At 42.1% G+C, this 24,293-nt stretch overlaps 1 protein-coding gene across 2 annotated transcripts in view; it reads right to left on the reverse strand.

The window, feature by feature from the left end:
* The window catches only part of FILIP1 (filamin A interacting protein 1), a 144,264-nt gene that overhangs the window by 30,799 nt on the left and 89,172 nt on the right, over positions 1 to 24,293 (reverse strand). For both annotated transcript variants that reach the window (XM_080934893.1, XM_080934892.1), the window contains exons 3-4: positions 10,147 to 10,320; positions 7,353 to 7,531 (exon numbers count right to left, since the gene is read on the reverse strand). In XM_080934893.1, the coding sequence (XP_080791019.1) occupies positions 7,353 to 7,531; positions 10,147 to 10,320 (353 nt within the window). The remainder of the gene's footprint in view (positions 1 to 7,352; positions 7,532 to 10,146; positions 10,321 to 24,293) is intronic.

Below are 24,293 nucleotides of genomic sequence, written 5' to 3' on the forward strand. Positions count from 1 at the left end.
CATTGCTGCATTTAGAGACAAGGTTTTTTTTTTTCTATAAACAGTATCCCTTCTTAAACTTCTTAGTACAATTAACTGAAACATATACTCCAGTATTCTACAATGTACCTCGTAAGTATTCATGGGATTTAGATTCCCCAGGCTGAGTCTTAAGTGAGCCAAGAATAGTCAGAGCTTTTCAGAGTACTGAATTTGAAGCCAGAGCATCGTCTGGCTGCCCATGGGCCTTGTGACTGAATAGACGGCTCAACGCCAATTCATCTCAGGATTGTTCCTGATTCAGACTGATCACTAAGGCAGGCAAGAACAGGATTCCTGAACGTTTGTGACAAAGACTTAGCTTATAGCCGGCAGGAAGTTTGTGTGTCACTTGCCAGCACACTGTGCATTCATTTCCTGTTCTGCTCCATACGATGAAAAGAGGAGAGAAGCAGAGAGAGAACCGACTGTAATCAGATCACAGGATGAAAGCCTGGAGCTTGAGTTTATAGTTGAGGTCTTCTTCCAGCATCTCACCCTAGAGGCCTAGAGATATACCATGCATTACATTTAAGTGTAGTACTACACAACTATGCCTCTTTCTTTGAAACAACTATAACCCCAATTTCCCAGGAGTTACACATATCAGGAAACAGACAAACCTGAAAACAGTGGAGAGCCGAGAAAATCAGAAAGTCCTGGAGGGTGGGATGGGGACATAGTTCAGGGAATGGAGGAAGAACATTAGAATATAGGATTCTTGACACTGGAAGAAATGATGAAAGCTAAGCCTAACAAAATATTGCCCACTTCTACTCCCACACTGAATGTGGAAGAGCCGTAGCCCATCACATCTAGTTTCCTTTGTGTTTCAGGTCTGATGGATGTGTTTCCTTAATCACTTAAGGAAAAGCTCAAAGTGAGTGCAGTACACACTCATCATCCCTGCTCTGGGGAAGCAGAAGTTACAGGTAACAAAACAGATGGGTAAGGATACTTACCTTCCAAATCCTGGAGTCTACACTAGCCCCCAGCACCCTGCCCCCAAGTTAATTCTGATTGCTGAATAAAGATGCCGACAGCCAATAGCTGTGAAGAAGTGGCATAGGTGGGGTTTAGGTTCCTGGGCTTGAGAACCATGAAGGAGAAGAGAGAGAAGCCCTGTGATAGAAGAATGTGCATGGTGCCATGGTCTAGGGGCCAAGAGATGGTGGCCCAGAGGTCTGTCTGCCTTATGGAACTTAGCAATAGTAAGTGATAGTTTAGTGTCAAGGATGGGAAGGTAAATTTGAACAACATGGAGGGTAGGCAGCCTCCCAACAATTGTATAAAGGGTGTGTGTGTGTGTGTGTGTGTGTGTGTGTGTATTTCTTTCATCTGGGAACATAAATGGTCTAAGGCAGGTAGAAACCTCATGCCAGGACTTTTTAAATATTATTTTTTTTACTACACATTCTAGAGCACACGTATACTTCATGCTGTAGAAAGGAATCTGCAGGTGACGTTGTTCTGAATTAGCCTTTAGCAGAGCTGTGTCACAGGAGGAACATGAAGCTTGGCGTTTTGGGAATAATAGAGGGGGGTAATGAGGGGAAAGTACAGGCAGCAACATGGCCAGAGCACCAACATCAAAAGCTCAGACAAGGTTGATTGACAAGCCAGAGAGACAAGGCTCAACTGTGGGATGCTAACTGCCTTTGTGAAGTGCACTAGAGATTTAGGGATGTTAGTCTTCTCTCTTCTCGGTTTGCCAGCTCTCTGAATAAAGCATAGCTTTGTTCAGTTCAGTTCCTGTCTCTGGTCCTTGGAGTCTGTGGTGACAGGCAAGACAAACTCCAGTATTCCAGTTATAGAGACAGGATAAACAGGAGTTTGGGGTCATTCTTGGCTACGCTGAGTTCAAAGGTAGCTTGGGCTACATGAGACCCTGTCCCAAAAATCAGAAAAATAGTCTAGTTGGACATGATGGAGCATGCTTGCAATCCTAGCAATTAGGAGGTGAAGGCAAGAGGATCATCAGAAGTTCAAGGCCATCCTCAGCTACTTAACAAGTTTGAGGCCAGGCTGGGCTTATCTCAAAATAAACTCATGTAAACAACAAACAATAAAAGCAATTATTTTGTAAACACTGTTCAGGAACCATATAGAACTAGGAAGAAAATCCGTACAGGACAGTGTTTCGGAGCCAGTTGAGACTAAGTTGACCTTCAGTTTAGTTGCAGCTGGAGCTCAAATCCAGCCCCTGAATATTATTTAACTTGTTTCCTGGCTAAAAGCTCACATCCAAGAACTAAACATGTTGTGCGCTGAGCATGAAAGACCCAACCTTTGATTAATCTTTCCTGTTCAAACTTTTCACCACCGCAGAGCACTTTCCAAACACAAGCATTCTTGGAAGAGAGACTGCACACTTGGATAAGGAGCCAGAGAGGAGCAAACGGCAAACACTTAAGACAGCACCACCCAAGTTCCAGCTCCCTCTCAGAATTCAGGATTTGGAATGTTAATCTGAGGACCTCCTTCCACCATGGATAACAGGCAAAAATAGAAACCTAATGCAGTCATTCACTGAGGTGCTAAGACAGAGCATGATTTTTCCAGCACCTTCCTTAACTCTTTCTTGGTGCATGGACTGCAAAAACAATAACCCGATGTTTTAATGGTGGCCAATTTGGAGCAGCACTCGAGAGTTTGCTATCCTACAGCGAAGCTAACTAAAGACACAGAAATGTAAAAATACTCAATAAAATGCTCAAAAACTGGTTCCAAGAACACATGAAAAATATCATTCATCATGATCAAGTAGGCTTCATCCCAGGGATATAGGTATTATTCAATATATGAAAATTCACCAATGCTATCTGCTACATAAAAATTTTAAAACGACTCACACGATATCATATCATGAGATGCTGAAATAGCCTTCCACAAAGTCCAATCCTCATTTCATATTAAAAGTCTTGTAAAGATCAGGAATTTAAGACACAGACCTAAACATATTAAAAGCAACATACAGCAAACCAACAGGCAACGTCAAATTAAATGGAGAGAAACTTGAAGTGATTCTACTAAAATCAGGGACAAGACAAGGCTGTCCACTCTCTGTGTATCTATTCAGTATAGTGCTTGAAGTTCTAATCAGAGCAATAAGACAACAAAAGGAATCAAGGGGATACAAACTGCAAAGGAAGAAGTCAAGGTATCACTATTTGCAGATGATATGATTGTATACATAAGTGATCCCAAAAATTCTACAAAGAACTCCTTCAGCTGATAAACAACTTCAGTAAAGTGACTGGATATAAAATTAACTCTAACAAATCAGTAGCCTTCCTCTACTCAAAGGATAAATGGGCTGAGAAAGAATTTAGGGAAACAACACCCACCACAATAGCCACAAATAGTATAAAATATCTTGGTGTAACTCTAACCAAGCAAGTCAAAGATCTCTATGACAAGAACTTCAAGTCTCTCAAGAAAGAAATGGAAGAAGACTCGAGAAGATGGAAAGATCTTCCATGCTCATGGATTGGTAGGAGTGACATAGTAAAAATGGCCATCCTACCAAAAGCAATCTACAGATTCAGTGCAATCCCCATCAGATTTTCAGCTCAATTCTTCAATTCTCAAATTCATATGGAATTAAAAAAAAAAAAAAAAAAAAAAAAAAAACAGGATAGCCAAAACAATACTGAACAATAAAAGAACTTCTGGAGGAATCACCATTCCCGACTTCAAGTGGAACGACAGAACAACAGTGATTAAAAAAACAAACCACTTAGTATTGGTACAGAAGCAGACAAGTAGATCAATGTAATCAAACCGAAGACCCAGAAATAAACCCACACACCTATGGACACTTGATGTTAGCCAAAGAAGCCAAGACCATACCGTGGAAGGAAGAAAGCATCTTCAACAAATGGCACTGGTCTAACTGGCGGTCTGCATGTAAAAGAATGCAAATTGATCCATATTCATCACCCTACCCAAAGCTCAAGTCCAGGTGAATCCGGGACCTCAACATAAAACCAGACTCACTGAATCTAATAGAAGAGAAAGGGAGAAATGGCCTTTAATGAACTGGCACAGGAACAAAAAGACTTACGGGGACTCTCAGCTCTGGGACTCCCATCATCAAACCCTTTCTGGTCAAGGCCTTTCTGTATTTTCACAGCACTGCTTCACCGTGTTCCCTCTGCCCAACCTTTGTTCACTGCATTTTTATTCAATCCAGTCTTCTGGCTGAAGTGGTGTGTCCCCCACTCTCATCCTCATCAACCATTCTTTCTGTGCTGGTTATTAGACTTCAGAATTCTAATTCTTCTTCATTCTTAAATGATGCCTGTCTCCAACCCAGAAATTAAATTCCTTTAATACTAGCACCCAGGAGCCAGGGACAAGCAGATGACTGTCAGTTCAAAGCCAGCCTAGTCTACATAGTGACTTCCAGAACAATGCTCCAAGTAACATCATGGGACCCTGTCTCAAAAACAAAAAAACAACAAATAATTACAACAACAACAATACAAACACACACACACACACACACACACACACACACACATGCACACACATCAAAACAAGTCAAACAACAAAGCTGTAGCAATTTTCTTGTAATTCACTATTACTAAAAATAGTGAGTATGAAGTTTTCTGATCAAGTTTAAAATCTATGAAGTCAATGTCTGACCACCTTTCCAAGTCATCTATTTCTTCCTCCTCCATACACTGGGAGGAGGGAAGTATTCTTTTATTCAGAAGGTAAGAAAGTAGATGCAGAAAAAAACATTTTTCAAACCTGACCCTGTCATTTATCTGTTAGAAATGGAACTTGTTGGCAGGAACTTAATCTGCTTCCCCATTTGTCAGTGGAGACAAGAATCAACAGCACAGTTTTGTAAGAAGAAAGCAAGGTGATGTTTGTCTACCTCATCAGAAAGGTCGATACAATTAGCCATTAGTCAAGTGCTGAGCTTGGAGAAAATGGCTCAAATGGTTTCTGATTTAAAACATCTCTAACAAGTCCAGTCCACTAGAGCAAGTTCTTGGGCATAGTAGGTCTTGGTTGTGGCTGGGGAGATGGCTCAGCAGTCAAGAACTCTTGCAGAGAACCCTGGTGTGATTCTCAGCACCTTATGGTAGCTTTTGAACATCTGTAATTCCGATTTCATGGAATCTCTTGTCCTCTTCTGGCCTTTGTGGGTACTGTATACATTGTACAGACATATGCAGGCAAACATTTATGAACATAAGATAAATCTCTCTTTTTTTAAGTAGTAAAGAAATGCTGGGTTTTGAGTGGCCCTCTCTTAATTGAGCAAATAGAATAGCACAGACTATTCCATAGATCTGTAGGCAAATGCCCACCTTCACACTGATGTAAAGGAGTTACTTCTCCACTCGGATTCCTAGAACCACACTCTCTACTGAAAAGGTAAAAGAGTTTCTCCTGAGATGTTGTTGATTTATATAGCTCTAAAAAATAAAAAAATAAAAAAAAAAGAGGAACATGTACTTCTGTGCTCCAAAGCCTTGCTGCAATATTATATGATGTTATTTATGTTCCCAGCTGAGCTTGTAAAATCCAAAAGCTTTAAAACCTATATTTACAATAATAGATTTAGACAGCGAGCGTGGGAGGGCGCGCACACACACACACACACACACACACACACACACACACATACACACACACACACACACACACACACACACACACACACACTTCTTTTTGATGTAGTTGGGATCTAGTCTGGCATTCTTGGAGCAGCCCTAATGAAGCTTAGGTTTAAAATAACAAGACATGCATCTCAAACAGAGAATAAAGTACAGGCTTTGGAGGTGATCTCCCCTGTTCATGTGTAATATATAGTGATAGGTTATGAACAGTCTAACAGTCTGCGGTTCACGGAGACAGTGCTACAAGAGTGGGTGGGTCTGTACGGTGAACACTAGGGAGCAGAGGATGCCCTGGATGAGTAAAGTCTTTAGTGGATTTGGATTGTTGATGTGGGGTCAGCCATGTCTAGGACTCTGATAACTTAGCCCCAAAGGTGGGTCATTCCCAGGCGAGGATCAGAGGAATGATAAAGCCTTCTTCCTAGGCAGTGCAAACAGTTGACCAGTTTGTACAAAAAAAAAAAAAAAAAAAACCCAGCACCTGCAGCTGCTTCCTCCCCTTGGCTGTCTGCAGTGTGAGAACACCCACAGAGATTTCCTAGAGAAACTAGCTGCCCCTTCCACGGTCTGTGCAGGATAGAATGAACATGCTGAGGTTCTGGGTTGTGGCAGTAGGTGCTATTTCATCAGAGTGCACAGTTTTCCTGTGCACGTGTCTGCATGTCTGCCATTTCTTCATCCCCTCATAGCCCCTAGTCAGGGATACAAGACCCATGGCCAGTGGATCATGGTAGGATGGTTTTTGTTTGGCTTCTTAAAATGTTAAAGTTGTGCAGCCTAGGGCTGTAGAGATAGCTCAGCGGTTTAAAGCACTTGTTGCTCTTTTAGTGGATGTGGATTTGGTTTCCATCACCCACAATCATTTACAACTCCAGTCCCAGGGGATCTGAGGCCATCTTCTGACATCCCCGGGCACCAGGTACATGTGTGGTATATGTATACACACATACAGGTAGGCAAAACACTGTACATACATGGGCTTTTTTTTAAAGCATATAACTTTTTAAAAATTAAAAGGGGAATAATTTATATACATCCAACAGTAAGATTTTCTACTTTGGTATTAATGAGGAAGCTTCATTTATAATTAAATGTAGGAATTTACCCTTCTGAAAATTGGATTTCAACCCCAAAGAGAAAAATTACATCATTTCAAATCATAGGCAATGTGTAAGATGGCTTTTGAATGTAGGGGCTTCACTGATCAAATTCATGTACAAAACTCCTAGGTTTCTTCCCAGCTTTGTGGTTTTCTGCCTCTGAACCTCTTGGTAAGAATTTTATATACATACCAAACACAGTCATGTGATAATCTCAGATAAAAGTCTTCCCCACCTCTCGATCTCCCCACACCTACTAAAACCATTCAGAAACCAGAATGAGACCCCGGGTATCTGTTCCACAGTGTCACAAAGTCATCTCATTAGCCTGTGACAGAATCTACCCCGTCTTCACATACATCAACATATGAGAAACCCACAGCCAGCCTCATCATTAATGGAGAAAAACTTGAAGCTCTCCCACCGAAGTCAGGAGACAAGGCTGTCCATTCCCCAACTCCTTTTCAGTAATTGTGTGTGACTTCTTTTCCTTTGTGTCCCCCTTTAACTTCCTCTCACCTTACTGCCCTCTGATGTGGGTGAGCCGGGAATGGGGACCCAGATGGGACTGGTGCCTGCGTGTCGGTGTCCTTACCTCTCTCGCTCCTGCTCCAGCAGGTTGGTGAAGTCATCGCTCTTGTTCATGTAGTCCGTGTGCTTGTGTTTCTCGTTCTCCAGCTCATACACGGTGCGCCTGTGACACTTCTCAGCCAACAGCAGCTGCTCTAGCATGCGGCGGTATGTCTCCTTCTGCTTTTCCTCCAGTCTGTCCAGCTGAGAGAGCAAAGCCCAGAAAGAGTTTAATGGCCCGACTTCATCAGCAGTGGCTGTGAATTGCTAACACCGATGGAGAACTTTGCAGGGGAAACTGTGCCACCATCCTCTGCTAGTTTCTCAAGGCCAATTGGCTTTATAAACCAGCCACAATAATCCTTAAGCCTTTGGTTTGTTGTTTGAGATTCAGTCTTTTGTAGCACAGGCTGGCCTCCAGTTAAAACCTCCACAGGCTGTAATTACAGGCGTGTGCTGATACCCAGTTCACAATGCTAACATTTACCTGTCGGCCTTCTGGAGTGGGCTCACTAAGTTTTAGAATACATTCTTTCTCAGAAAGTGGATAGCATCTTCCTCATCTCAGAAAAGCTAAGATCTCATTATATACATGTATGTATCATACTTCTCCTCTGGGAAGTAATTGTCACTGTTATAAGGTTGTAATTATCTGAATTTCTAGGGAAAGCATAGGAAAGGGCCACAGTCCTGTTCTTGTTTTATTTTTGTTTTCTGTTTTCATTTTTGTTCTTTTCCTTCAAGACCTGTTAAATATAGGGAGGCTTTTTAGGACATTCAAAGAGTACATTTCTCTAAATGAGTTCCTACAAACCTAACTCGGGGCCGCAGCTTCTCTGTGGACAGAGAATCCTGTCTTCATGAGACCATGGCTTCGTGAGTCCTTGAGCTCTGACTGTGTCCCATATGTCTGCACAAAGCCTGTTTAGTAAATGCCTGTTCAAGAAGACCAGATCATATGATATCAGGGATTGAGAGTGGTTGTCCTCTTGGCTCTACAGAGCAGTGACTGAAGATTGCCCCCCTCCCTCCCGCAATGAATCCTGCAGATTCATGCTCTGTGCACTGGTTTGGGCTTTGGGTTTTAAGAGGCGGCTCAGCATCAATGAATGGCTGTTACTAAAGAACAGTGCAACTGCACTGGGAATCTATTATTTTAGACATATAACTTTCATTTGGTTAGAGGGGTAGCCCTGGAACTTAATATGTAGATAAGGCCAGCCTTGAACTTAAGAGATCTGCTTCTGCCTCCCAAGTGAAAGTTGAGCACCACCAAGCAGACCTTTGGTTAAGTGTGTGTGTGTGTGTGTGTGTGTGTGTGTGTGTGTGTGTGTGTTCCCATGACAATGCCCATGCCAAGGTACTAGTGTGGAGGTCAGAGGACCTCTTGCACACACCAGTCCTCTCCTTTCACCATGGTTGTCAAGGCTGGAACTCAAGTTGTCCACCTTTACCTGCACAGCCATCTTACAGGCCCCTGGGAATATGCAGACTGGAGAAAGGAGCAGTTTCAGCTTGTTTTATGTCAAAGGACCATCACCATTACATCACCATCAGCACCACAACCACCACCATCATCACCGTCACCATCACACTGAATCTCTACTATTCCTCAAGCCCAGCCCACAAGTGGAAGACCTTGAGTGTAAGTGTAATTATCATGTTCAAAGCCGCACCCACACTGAGGCTAGTAGTGCCTGAGTATCTAGCGTGGTCACACGCAATGCTAAATGCTTGACAGGCACTGCTCCATTTAATCCTCACAACACCACTGTGAGGTGTTTGCTGTGCTCATTACCCTACCCCACGGATAAGAACCCAGTTTTTAATGAACAGAAGTGGGGTCTGCAAAATCATACACAGCTGGATCCCAACCGCAAACGTGAATCCAGTCTGTTATCTCAATCCTGCCCTACAAACAATCCTTCCCCTCCCCTAACCTCATTTAGGGACAGCTGAGAGGAGAGACCCACTTCAGTTAGGGAAGTATGGAGCTGCCAATCTGCTTTGAATACTATCTAAGTCGGTATCTTTCTAAATACTAATCACTGACCTAGGCTAAAAGTTCAATTTAAAAGTGTTTTTTTTTTTTCAGACTTTTAATTTCTATTTTTTAAACTTGTCCTACCAATTATAAAGCTGCTTACCTGAATTTTGAAAATTAGTATGACTACATCTATGAAAAGCGTACCTTAATTTGACACCGAACTTCCACTATTGCATGGGAGGAATTATTAAGCTGTCATGTCGTAGGTAATAACAGTAGCTATAATTTCTAACATAGCCTCGCATAAAATGATTCAATATAGCCCAACTGATATAAGTTGACTTTAAAAATTATCCTGAGTATTTTACTCAGATTTTCTACTTCATCACTGGAATTCTCATAAGACCTTTTAAATTATGACACTTTAAGATACTTACTTCTAAACTAATGGTAGTAAACCATAACTATCAATAATGAATGAGTTGAACCTAAAGTTATCAATGTTACAATAATTCTGAAAACTCCATGTGAGAACTAGTCAGCACCTCGAATTCCTAAATATGTCATTTCTTAGAGTAAAATAATAGTGATACTTCAGAAGCACATATCTTTCCTAATCATATGGAAATGTATACTTCAAATCTGAAGCGTTCTTGAGTTTGAAATTCCTATGGGAACTTACCTAGTACAGCCCACCTATTACTTAACCATACTTCTACACTGGGGCATCATAACAATGTTGCACTTGGAAAAAAACATCAAAGCTTGCAAAGGAAGAGGGGAACCTTCTCTCTGCAGTTTCTTTCTAGGGAGGCTGGTGTCCAGCTTTTACCTCTGAGATAGGTTTCTCGTAGACATCTTCTCCTATGGACTTCTCTTGAGCAAGGATGGCATCTCGGTGCAGGACCCGAAGCACCTTCTCTGGCTCTGCAGATCCATAGTGCGCCTCCAGAACCTCGGGCTTGGTTTTCTCTGTCTTCAGCATGTGGATGACATCTTCTCGAGCCTGTGGCCAAAAGTACAGCAAGGTCAGGGGGCAGACACTCTTGGACTCACAAAGTCAGCAGGGAGCTTACTGGATGCACCCCTATTGCTTCAGGTCTACTGAAGAGTTATTGGGGGGGGGCGGTTCTCTCTCTCTCTTTCTCTCTCTCTTTTTTAACCAACAGTAGATTGGCAAGCAGATTCTCTGCTTTGGTTGCTAGGAAGCAGGGGAGCAGAAAAAGAATTTGTGCTAATATTAACTACATAAAAATTGCTTCAGTTAAGTGGCACTAATATGAGAGAGAAGGCAAGGTAGGGCCAGTCCTAGAAAACCTGTTTGAGGTCGGCAACGACCAGCATCTACTAGTTTTCTATTTATGCTTCCGATACAGTATTCAAGTGAATTTTAAAGGGAAATCCAACTTCCTCTGTTCTACAACCAGGTTCACTGAAGTTATAACTCTGAATGCAATTAATGAACAGCCATTCTTACTGATTTCATGTCTCCAAGTAATTTGCTGTGCATGGATGTAAACACACGGTTACAACTCCCACTGTGCTGTGCTGAGCTTTTGAGCTAAGTACTTCACATCAGATTCTATCTTTTTAGCACCCAGACTGTCACCAGACAAGGCAGGTTGGCAGTGTTTTGGTGGTTTTGCTCAACATCTTCTCTACACTCTCAAGAAAACCACAGCCATAGGTCTATGTGGCATTGTCCTGGGTCCCATCATACAATGCTCCAACTTCTGGGGGCCTTTTCTATTGATACATTGTGATGCAGCTGACATTTGCTGTGTAAATGTGTTCCCTCTAGGCTTGGAGCCGCTTTACCAGCAGGGTAATAGGTAAAGCAATAAGACTTTCTTACAACTGGCTGGGCACAGATTTCAGTCTGTAACAGTAAAACAGTTTTCTCCTGCACCACCGTTAACCATGAGTTTAAAACTACAAACATGGTCGTTGATGTGTGCTTTAACAGATGAGCAAGCTAGTTAAGTCTAAGCATCGAATTCACAGCCTGACCATTTCTTAATGTCCAGATGGATAAAGATGAACTCCCTGGTGGGCCAGCAGTGAATCAGAGTTTGCATATTACCAGTGTCACTGTTATGTCATAGAGATGCATGCTCATTTCTAGAGAAAATGTAAGAGATTAATTTCTGAAGAACTTAGAAATTAGAAATATGAGTGAGAATGTTCAGGCTGGAAAACAGGCTAATGAAAAAGCAATTCATCACCACGGGGGTTGGTAGGGGACCCACATAAAGCACTGTGCCAAGTCATGCCAGCCAAGGACCATGTCTGAACAGGAGACATGTGGCCGGGGTCTTAGGGAGACAGCAAGTGTGTGGACCCACCTGTGGCTTTTCAGAACCAGTCACTGTGGCCCTGTCTCTAGTCCCACTGACGGAGAAGCAAAAGGTAGGTTTCGTTTTGTTCTGTTTTGTTTTTAATGGAGATGTCCAGTGAACCAATCTCCGTTACCACACAAGATTCCAAATTTGCCTTTCTTGTCCACAAGTCCTTACAGTTACAGTTTCTTCTTTAAAGATGACACTTTCATCTTTAGCCAATACAAAAAAAAGAAGAAGTTGACGCCAGATATGACAGTGGCTAAAGGGAACAGCATCGTCATCCTATTGCTATTTTAAATGGCTCATGGCGGACAGGTGGCCAACCGGCTTGTTGGACACAGGCTGCGAGCCAACTTCCGGTAGCACTATATATGCTTCCGTGAGTGAGTTGGGTCTAAGAGCCCTTCTTTGTGAAGGCCAGAATCTGCCGATGTACCGGAGGTGAGGATTTACGCTTTGCTTGGCAGATGAAATGAACAAGGGCTAAAACACAGTCCAGCCATCTTTCACTAGCTAAACCATACCTCAACAAAGGGTTTCATCTCCTCGGTGAGTCCGGCATTTTCTTCCCCCCTCCCTCTCCCCTCTTCCTCCTCCCACTATGTGTGCATGTGTGTTTACATATGTGTGTGCTCATGTGTGAGAATGTGTTCGCGGAGACCAGTAGATAACCGGTCTTCCTTAATCACTCTCCGCCTTATATGTTCAGAGACAGGTTTTCTCATTACATTCAACAAAAAACAATTTTAAAAACAGGAAAAGAAAGAGAAAAAAAAAAACCACATTATCTATGCTTCTCACAATAGACACACAAAGGCAAACAGAATAGAATTAAAATTTCTAAAGTAGAATAGAATCCTACCATAAAGGGAATTTTTTTTCTAAACTAGAAAGTTCCCTGTTTTCTACCTAGAAGCTTGGTTGAGCAGGCTGCCTTCCTTCTGGCTATGCATGACCCTAGGCTCAGTGCTCCTGGGATCTAAACCCAACAGAAAGCCAACGTCATGAGAATGTGCTATGCACACTTGTTGGCATTGTCAGGATTTTAGATTATTCAGACACGGCTGTGAACTTGGGCACAGAGGAATCACTGAGCAGGTAGCACAGGAGGTGCAGGAGGAGCAGAGGGTCCTGCCATAGTTGCTGTGCTTCTGCCACATTCCTCTGTGACAGGAACCATGAGTGAGCTATCAACCCACTACCTCACACACCACACTCTGAAGGCTTGCCCCTCACTGTGGATAAAAGTGTCCAGAACATTGGCTTTCAAACATCAACTGAGGTAACAGTCTTGACAGCATGGAGTTCATGATTAAGTCACAGTGACCTGAGTCTAAAGGAACTTAAATCAATTCTGAATCAGGAAGACAAACAAGAACTTAAAGCACGCAATATAATCTGAAGCGTGGTGCAGTTCGGTGAGACGAGCCCAGCTTTTAAAAGTCTCAGAATTATTTTCTGGCCCTAGAAATAACTAAAAAAGAAAGTCTGGTCCTGGGTGATCTATGAATGCTGCCCTAAGTTAACTTTATCATCTATGGAATAAAACCATAACAACCTCATATGAATGTTGCCAAGATGGAATCATATAGACATTCATGGAGCAAGCAACTAATGTTGAACTTGGCCCAGAGTGGGTCCTAACTCAATGGAGACGTTTGCCATCATTTTTGTTAGATGACTTCTTGAGGAGAAAGGGAATGTTTTAATATAAAACTTTTGATGAAGTCTACTTGGATGTCATATGATTGTATCGTGTACTTTGACCATGCTCACTGGTCGGCCCCTTCTCTTTTCTTCCCTTTCCTGTTAGACTCATGCCCCTGTCTCACATCTACTTCCTTGTCTACGGTTTATGCATCTATACAAAGGTGAGAGAACATGCGATATTCATGTACCCGAGTCTGGCGTGTTTTGCTTAATATGTCCATTCTCTTTGGCGCCCATTTTCCTGTTCACTACATATTTTTATTCAACTTTACGGCAGTGTAAAACTCTATTGTCTGCATACCGTTCTTCTTTCTGCATCTGCTGACAGCTATGTAGCCTGATTCATAACGAGGCTATTGTGAAGAGTAAACTTAAAGTGCAAGCATCGCAGCTGGAGGGATGGCTCAGTGGTTAAGAGCATGGACTGCTTTGGCCCAGGACTTGGTTCCCAGCACTCAGGACTGGCAGCTCAGAACTGCCTGTAACTTCGGTTCCAGGGAATCTAACTCCTTCTTTTGGCCTCTGCATCCACATGGTGCACATAAATGTATGCAGGTAAACACGTATAAACCTAAATAAAAATAAATACACTTTTAATGTCCAAAGTGCAAGTACCCCTGTGCTGTGTTGAATTAAAGTTCTTCGAGAATATATCCAAGAGGGGTACAGTGGGGTCATAGGCTATATAAACTTTTAGTTTATCAAGGTACTTCTACGATTTCCATAGTAGTTGGCCTAATTTTCTGTTCTACCCAAAGTTTAGCTCTCCCTGCTTGAGTCTTTGCCAGCATGTTGCTTTCTTTATGCTGGCCAGTCTGATAGCTGTAAGATGGACTCTCAATGTTGTTTTAATTTGCATTTCCCTGATGAATGATACCGAACACCTTTTTACATATTTATTGGCCATTTGGAGCTCATCTCCTGAGCGATGTCTGTCATGGCGTTAACCCATGTACTGAGTAGTTTGTTACCTTGCTGTTTAACTTTTTGAATTTTTAAATAAATTCTAGATCCTGACCCTCTTTCAGATGTGTGGTTAGGGAAGATTCTCATCTTCTCCGGTAGGCTCCCTGTTCACTTTCTTTAGTTGGTAGGAGCCTTTGGATTTCATGCAACCGCATCAGGCAGTTCTCAGTATTATTCCCGAGCTACCAGAATCCTTTTCAAACAGTCTTTGCCTATTCCTGTACCTCTTCCTTAAAGTGTTTTAGTTACAGGGTTTGAAGTCATATCTTCAGGCCTTTGATCCAGGTTGATTGATCTTTGTACAGGATGAGCAATTTGAAACTAGGTTCACTCCTTTACATTTGGATATCCAGTTTCCCCAGCATTGTTTGTTAGGGAAGCTGTCTTTTCTCCAGTGTGTGTATTTGGCATCTTTGTCAAATACCAGGTTGCTATAGCTACATGGATTTATGTATCTGTCTCCGTTCCACTGATCTGTGTGTCTGTATTGGTGCCATTACTATGCTGGTTTTGTTACTATGGCTCTACAATATGTATTAAAGTTGAGTGTGGTGACACTTCCAGCATTGTTTTTGTTGTGTTGTTGCTGTTGTTGAAGAATCCTTTGGTTGTTTAGGCTTCTGAACTTCCATATGAGAGAAGAAAATATCTTTTGCTAAATTTACCTATTTGTTTTTACTAATAAAATTATAATATGACACCACATGTTACACACTAGAGATCAAAAAGTCTCAGTTGTTTGTAGAGGAAGCTGATTCAAAACATGTGGGGGCAGCAAAGAGCCACCCCATGCTTCCCTGGGCCACAGGTAAGCATCTGAGTTATGAAGTCAAGGGAAGCATTTGCGGGACAACCAGAGTCAGAGACACAACAAAAGGAAACAGGTTCAATCACAGAGCCGAGTCAATCATTCAGTAAAGACGTTAGGAACATTCACATTGTACAATGCATGGCATTCAGTATTACAGAAAGAATTACATCCTGTCGGTCTGAAGGGATACTGACAATGGAAAATAGCTTTTAATATGGTAATACTAAGTATGAATAAGTATGTGCTGGAGAAAACACATGGAGTAATGATCTCTCTTTGTTTTTCACAACAGGGTCTCACTATGTAGCCTTGGCTGTCCTGGAACTTGCTCCGTACATCAGGCTATTGTCAAATTCACAGAGCAGCTCCTGCCTCTGCCTCCCAAGTGTTGGGATTAAAGGCAAGCACCACCACCATCACCTGGCTGAGAGTAATGCTTATCTAAAATGTCTGACATTGTCCTAATAGAAGAGGCTTCTAGAAGCATGTGATCTGAAATGCCCCAATAGATAAAAAGGGAGATGGGTTTAGTTAGGTTAGAATGCTCCAGGCTCAAGACTGTAAAGGGGGGTGGCTAGTTCAATGGTTAAGAGCACACTGGTTCTTGCAGAAGGCCTACAGTTCAATTTTCAGCACCCACATGTTGGCTACTCCAGTTATAGGTAATCCAATGTCATCTTCTCAGAGGGTACCAGGAACATATGTGGTAACACACATACAGGCAAAACACAGTCACTAAAATAATTTTTTAATCTTAAAGAGAAAGAGAAAGACTATGAAAAGACCAAGCAGATGTTGAAGCACAGAAGTAATGCTGTCCTCACATAAAGCTCTGTGCGCCCCACACTGAGTCATGGAGCAGCAAGAAGCTTTGGACTTTTTAATCCACAGGACAGTGACGTTGTCAGATATGTATGTTTTAAAGACCCAGAAGGGCTCCATGAAGATGACTCAGTAGGCAAGCCTGGTGACCTGAGTTTGGTCTTCAGAACTCATATGAAGTGGAAAGAGAGAACCAACTGTACAAAGTTGTTCTCTGACCTCGTTCCCTCCCTTTTTCTCTTCTTTCCCCCTCCCCAGCAATAGGGGAGCTTTGCTTACTTATTCTCTCTCTGAAACTTTCACCTATAATAAATACCTTTTCTGCAAAACTTATTCTTTGAGTTCCCCAGACAGAACACCTGGAAGCCACTGGCCCACCTGGCTTGATGACTTCTGATTATCTGACCCCAGGTCCATGAGTCATGCTCACCGGAGGCAAGAAAGCCTCCTTTGCATAGCTCCTTTCCCCTCATCACGATGTTTTAGAACATAGCTGCAAGTGATTCTGCAACAGATACATCCAGAAGCCACTGGTCTGTGACAGACACATGACAACTCAGCACCAAAGAGACACTGCTGTGTGTTCGGTCCAAAGTTCCCCACCTCCACCCCAAGATCGTCTATAATCCTCAGGGTTTGTTCACCTGTGCTCCCAGCATGCTCTAGGCCCCTTGCTGTCTCCACTAATCTCTCTTACTCCCTTGCTTGCTTGTAGCCTGGGGCCATGTCTTTTTCCCCCCCCCCCCTGCTCTGGACTCTCCCAGATGCCTCTGCATCTTTTCTCTCCCTCTCACTCTTGATTAAAAAAAAAAAAATGTCTCCCTAATGGGCCAGCCATGTTGGCCCTCTCATCTACACTGTGATGTTAGCTGAAGGCCCTTAGTGGTTCCCTTGTTTCCAGGAACTTGACAGCCTCTGAGACTTCTCCATGATCTGGTGGAGTTGTAGGTCCAACTGACTTTTGGTCACCAAGGCATCATGGCTCCCCTCAGACCAAGAGGGTCCCTGGAAACTGAGATGTGTTTACTGGCTCTCAACAAATCAGGCTCACCAATTATGCCAGTTTGCTTTCAAGTGAGCCTTGGTTACTAAGGGAACAGAATCCTAGAATGCTCTACTGTGAAAAACCAGACCAGATCTAGGCAAATGGGTACAAGTCATCCGCACTGTGGTATTCTAGAACATTCCCCAGGCAACAGAGCAATGTAACTGACCTGACAGTGCTCAGAAGCTGAACCTCAAAACAGCTTCCTCTAAAGGGAAGCTGCTGTTATGGATTGTTTATCCCTTATACCCGGTACCAATGTTGACCCTGTTTAAACTTGCTGGATTATGAAGTCTTGAAACAAGCCAAGCTATGATGAGCCCGGGCTGGGGGGCGGGAGGCAATTTAGCTCTGCCTTCTTTCTGCATTTTTGAAATGGGGACACATGTCATCTTGGGAGCACAATGAGAATGACAATGACCCTTTGCCCCTCACATAAACAGTGCAGTCTCCTGTGTCAGTCAGCTCAGGGGAAGACATGGAGTGTCGCTTTATAACTTTTTACACAATGTTAATATCATTTATTTTACTTGGCCCATAGAAAGTGCACATACTTATGAAAAACCGTGCTGTGCTTCAATACATACTAATGTGTAAGTTCAAGACAGGGTGAAAATTTACTATTTCTTTGTGGTATAAACATCCAAAATTCTCTCGGGCACCCTATCCGTACACATGAACAACAGAACAGCAGGCCTGTTGGGCATTCCTGCCTCACTGTGATTTAGAGAACGTTGAAAACTTTTCACTTCCCAGAATAGTAATGGCACTTTTAGATTCACCTGAGTGTTTATGATGAGCCACAGACTTCAAAGAACCACTGGCGTAAGGTAGGCAGCTCGCTGCGTACTCCAGGGATGCCACTCTGGCCCCTGCCTTGGTATCCCTTGACTTGACTGAGAGGACATATATGCACTAAGGAATTTAGGATCCTACCCCTGGATGAGGATCTAGAGTCATCTAGTTTTAAACAGGGTATTCCTGCCAGGAGCTGCTGACTTTCAACAATGGATATATTTGAGAGAAAAAATAAAACTGTCTTTACTTATGGAAGACCCGGGATGATGCTTTTCCCAAACTCTACCACTCCTTTGTATGATTTAGTTAACCGCTTAAATATAGCTTCATCACAGCAGCGGGAAGGTTGGGACATGGCCGTAGTGTGAGCACTTCCCATTCTGGGAGCTGTTCTGTATCTATTTACACACGGTAATTTATTCGTTTGTCTATTTCCTTCTGGGATGGTAAACCACTGGGAGGACAGGGGCTGTGTCTGCCCTCCTTCTCAGGGCGCCTGCCACATGAGAGGCACTCAGGAAATATTTGTTGAAATCCAAAAGAGTAAATGTATGTGACGTGAGGTCTGCAGAGCTGGTCCGGAATCCCTCAGGACAACCTTGACTACTTTCTCTTGTTCAAAAGATCTAAACATTTACATTTTGTCAATTGCCTTAGTCTTTCATCTGACAGCTTTGTCTATGTTTAGGAGTCACTTTGTTCCTTATAGTTTATTCCAAAAGAAAATATGTAAACTGAATAAGAAAAAAAAAGAAAAAGAAAAAGAAAACAGTACATTCCACCAGAGTGTTGCAATAGAAAAATGTTATCTTTAAATCTCATACAAATTAAATCAGATGTTTATCCATCTTAGGTAAATACTAATGTTATAAGTGAATTAAAAGCAAAAAAAAAAAAAGGTGTAATTTATAATGTTATTAGCTATTATTATAGAAATTAAACCCAGTTTTTCTTGGATTTAAAAAAGCAAAACTAATGTGATTAGTAATAAAACATGCCAGAGGAACATTCAGACCTGGTTGGCTTAAAAGGCTATTTGGAGCTTAAAGTGTTACCTTTTGGATTCTCTGAAATAATTTTCCTCTACAACTACATAGCCCATAGCAGCCTAAAGTTCTCTGTAAAGCTTAGTCACCAAGAGTAGTATTCAAGCAACAAACCAAGAGGAATCTTTCTTTAGAGTATTGAGAAGAGAAGTAATTTATCACATTGAATTTTTTTATTGGAGTCAGTAGTTTGATATTCCAAAACAAGATATTCAAAATTGAAATGATTTTTTTTTTTTTTTAGAAATGGAAAAATTCATGTTAAGATTCATGGAATCTTAAAAGGTCTGTAACAATCAAGGCAGCTTCACAGAAGAATGAAGTTAGAAGTCACATGCTTTCTGATTTCAAAAATACAAGACTACACTGATCAACATGGTATGGCACTGTCATAAAGACAAAGACGTAGATCGACAGAATGGAAACAAACCATAAATAAAGCCAGAGTTTCCACAAAGATGCCAAGACTGTTCAAGAGAGGAGAATGTTCACAGTAGTGTTGGGAAACCTAGATATTCACATATTTAGTAAAATTTAACCCTTACCTTTGAGCAATTACTAAAATTAGCTCAAAATCAATCAAGATATAAAATCAATTTAAAAACACAAGAAAATGTTATAATAATGAATTTGACAGCTGTTTCTTAAGTACACCTTAAATAGCGTAAGCAATGAAAGAAAAATTAGAGATCAGCTGGACTATGCCAAACTTAGAACTTGCCAGGCTTCGAAAAATAGCAAATTACAGAATTCGAGAAGGTGCTTGTGGCTGATAGAGTTAATATGAAGAGTATTAAAAACTTGTCAAGTCCAAAAACTGTTCATGAACATCAGGAATATACAGGTATTTCTTCAAGGGGAAAAAAAAATAAAGCAGTAAAAAAAGCACATGAAAAGACACCCAGTACCACTAACCATTAGGGAAATGCTAATCAAAACCACAATTCAATGATAGATATTTACACCATCAGAATGGGTGCTACCAAAACTCAACAGAAAAATATTGAGTGGTATAAGGTTACAAAACATCAGAAGTCTTAAGGTACCTGTGGGCAAGAAAAAAATGAAGCATCCAAGAACAGAAGACTACAGAAATCCCTCAAAAACTGGAAAACGCTTTGGTATATGATGCAGCTGTTCCACCGCTGGGTACGTACTCACAGATGATAGATAAACTAAATGCAATAGACCCACCCGATACAAAGCTGCTCAGGTTTCAAAGGAGGGGAATCCTGACACAGAGGACAATATCCACCACACCTAAAGCTGTTATGTTAAAGCTAAGGGTTCTATGTCAGTGTGAATCACGTATGTGAGGGACTTAGAGCCTTCCCATTCATAGAGACAAAGCAGAGACAGTGGTTGCCAGCGACAGAGGAGCTAAGAGGAAAGCAATTACTATGTAATAGACACAGAGTTTTCAGTTTACAATAAAAAACATCTCTTGAGCTCTTGGTTTGTAACAGTTTCCTGGCAAGGTCAACATATTTAATGCTACTGAATTATACAGTTGGAAATAGTCATAATAGCCAGGGTGCAGTTCCATATACCTCCGACCCAAGTATTCAGGAGTCAAAGGTAGGCAGATCTCTGAGTTTGAGGCTAACTTGGTCTGCAAGAGTTCCGGGCCAGCTAGGACTACATAGAGAGACCTTTTCTCAAAAAGGGAAAGAAAAAGAAAAAAAAAAAAAAAAAAAAAAAAAGAAAGGACGGAAGGAATGAACAAACGAAGAAAATGGTTCCAGCAATGACTTTTATAGGATTGTCTATTTCACCAGATTTTAAAAATTCAAATAAGGAAAATAAAATCACTCTCAATCCACTTCTGATTTTTAAGAAAATCTAAAAGTCTATGCAAATGTTTTAAAAGTATAGATGCCTTTTCCTATGTCTTATAGACATACAAATAGCAACATCACCCACCGATTTAAATGCATTTTAAAAAAAGAAAAACTTAGGTAGTTTTCTTCTCTTTTCTTTTTCGCACATATTGGGATATTAATAGTAAGGCAGCTGCTAGGTCCTGGTTTAGAAATTAGATAAGGCCACAGGTTCCCTTAGGCAGTGCTCTGATAAATCCTGAAATTCCAAAAGACTTTGGGGCCTGCTTCTAAGCTGCCCATGTCTTTGTGTAGTCACTGGGTATCTCTCTGTGACTTTAGTGAGAAGCTGAATTCTTTGACCACGGGATGCACACAGAGATAATTTATAGCTGTATTTCTCTAGGGTTCTCAAGAAATGCAATGCTGCCAACATAGGCCAGCTAGACAGGGCTAGGAGCAATTGAAGCAGCTCTGCCATAATCCTGCAAATCAGGTGAAAGCTTCCTCTCTCTTTTACGTTTCCCCAGGATTGCCTCCGATCTTATTGGCACAGCAGGCATTAGTTTATTCCTGGTGAAATGCACTAATGCAGTTTCTTCAAAACAGACTGGCAGGCTAGTCTTGCCACAGAGTTGTCTGCATAACCAAAGCTTTTCATGGGAAAGGATTCATCCTAGGGGAGGAAAGGAACCATTTTGGTTATAGAACAATGGAGCAGGTCAGAGGGGAAGGGTGAGTCTGGGTGCAGTCCAGGGCCTCCTGTCTAGCCCAGCGCACCCCCTCCTTCCCATTCTTTCCTAAGCTCCATTGTAAGGGACGGGCAACAAAAGACTTAAATAAAAACTTAAAGAATTAGTAAATTAGAATTCAACACATTGCAGCTTCAGCAAGAGGTGGGGGTGGGGAAGAGAAGCTTACTATCCCAAGTGGTGCTCAGGGGAGCACCCTCAAAATAGAAACTGGCTGATACCTACAGAGAAGCAATTGGGCGTACTTCAGCTCGTCTCACCCAGGCATGCACAGGATTATGTGGGTCAAAGGCAGGGAAAAAGGTAAATGTCAGTGGTAACCTAGAGGGCAGGGGAGTTTATGTATGCCATTCTCTGAAGCCCTCTAAGATTCCCTGGAGTAGTCAAAAAGAATTTGGGATGCCTATTAAACAGAACCCTGGCAGAGGCAGGAGAGGGAAAAGCCTACCATCCTGAAGTTTTCTCCCGATGTGAATTAGAGTTCAGACATATAGGCACTGAGTTTTCAAAAGAGAAAGTACTAAAATAAAAAACATGGTAAAACTAGACCGTCCGGATATAATTTATTCATGAGATTTGAATCACCCAGCACCGAATTCTCCAGGAGGTGACTGGGGATTGAATTCATTTCAATTCCTACCTAAGCAAATTCTTTATTTGTACCATACAAGTGACCAACACTTTGGGTTTAAAAACAAAACCCAAAACAATTTCAAAGCTTCAGGCATCCCAAACCTGCAGAGAATGTTACACTAGATACTTGCTAGAAGAAAAATGGGGAAGGAAGGGAAGGGGAGGGGAGGGGAGAGGAGGGGAGGGGAGGGGAGGGGAAGGGGAAGGGGAGGGGAAGGGGAAGGGGAAGGGGGGGAGGGGAAATTATCAAGACTTAATCCTTCAACAGATGCCATGTGGTAGGAAGGGCAGCATATACCTGGGAATCTATGCTAGAAACATGCACAACCATGTATGACATTGAGTGACTGAGTCTACCTGTGAACGTCTTCTGTAAAAGTCTCTTCATCGGTAAAAGGGACACAGCAATAGCAATGTCACAGTCTGCACGTGACCTACAGTATGCACACGGTAGCTGGGAAATTGGTGTCACTCCTGCACCCTTTGGGAGCCTCACGCTGTGACTCTGCTATGCCCTGTAGCGCAATGACTTGGGTCCGTTGACTCTAATGAAACGTATGTGAAGTCACTAGCACATGGTGGATGTCTAATGAAAGCATTGTCCCCTTTCCATTCCTTCATCACAGTGAATTGGCTGATGTGGAACAGCTGGATCCGTTGAGCAATGCTATAGAAAAACCTTTGTCCAGGTTAATTCAATAGGTCAAAGCTATGATATTTTTTTCTCATTCCTGTTGTTCTCAGCATCCTGTAACGGTCAGAGCATTCATAACTATACCTCCAATTCCTATGCCGAGAACCTATCGGGTTGGTGGCACGCCAGGCCAGTGTTACCACTTTCTCTGAGCCTCTTGAACCATTTTTTAAAAATTTTACTTTCTATGTTTGAGTGTTTTGCCCACGTGTGTGTGTGTGTGTGTGTGTGTGTGTGTGTGTGTATGTATCACATGTGTGCTTGTGTGGAAAGGATCTGAAGAGGAAGTTGGTCCCCCTGGAACTGGGGTTACAGGTCTATATGCCATCTGGGTGCTGAGAACTGAACCTGGATATTCTGCAAGGGCAGCAAGTGCTCTTAGCTCCTGAGCCACCCCTCTGACCCTGGATCCAATTTTTATAATGTGATTCAGAGTTGGACTACACTGCCAGAATCTGCCCTTCGCTGCCTGTCAAAAGAACTCACCGCAGCAGAAGCGGCAAGGTATGGGAGCACGTTTTGTACTGGCACTCGGGCTAACAACAGGCCATCTACAGCTAAAGGAAGCAACCAAAGCCAAGTCCTTCCTTATAGGAAGAGAAAAACATAATAAATTACTAAGCACGAAAAATGTTAATTTTCCAATTTTTTTTTAGATTTATTTATTATACAAGTACACTGTAGCTGTCTTCAGACACACCAGAAGAGGGCATCAGATCCCATTACAGATGGTTGGGAGCCATCATGTGGCTGCTGGGAATTGAACTCAGAACTTCCAGAAGAGCAGTCAGTGCACTTAACCACTGAGCCATCTCTCCAGCCCTCAAATTCCTAAAAAAAATTTTTTTACAATGTACTTATAATGTTTCTACTTGATTTGGAACGGCCCCTTTGAAATGAAGGCAATTTCTTGTGGAAATGTAGACTTGTGCCCAGTTTATGATGAGCTGTTTCTCACAGAAGAGCAGTGAATATGTATATGATGGACTTTATTCCCATTTACCTTTATTTCCCCCCCCCCCCATCCCACTGGAACCCTTCTTGCTCCTAACAGGAGTTTTCATGTCTTTGTGTGACCTGTAGATTAACTAGGAGTGAGTGTGTCTGCTCAGGATGGGCAGCTCATTAGATTATCACTGAAGGAAGAGGTTCCCCTCCATCTGAGGGCATTTACAACAACACAGAAACAAAATAAGATTTATAAAGATATAGAAAAGGTGGCACCATCAAAGGTCAACTTCCTTACAGGTTGAAAGCTCAAACAGGAAGTCGGAGCTCAAGGCCTGCCAAGAAGAATCTGCAGCGGGAACTTGCCACTCCTGTCCTGCCTTGAGAGATGGAGGACAGCGGCAGATGTGTTGTAGTTATCGATTCGGGATGATCAATTCACCTTAATAAGAATTACAGAATCTGAAGGTAAAAGGGATCATCTGCACTGCAAAATGACCAAGATCGTTCCGTAGAGCTGTGGAGAAGATCAGGACTACCCCTGAATGTGCTTGGATATCACCAGCGCCCAGCCTCCTAGACTGTGAGATAC

This window comes from Micromys minutus (assembly GCF_963924665.1).
Source record: "Micromys minutus genome assembly, chromosome: 21".
NCBI lineage: Eukaryota > Metazoa > Chordata > Mammalia > Rodentia > Muridae > Micromys > Micromys minutus.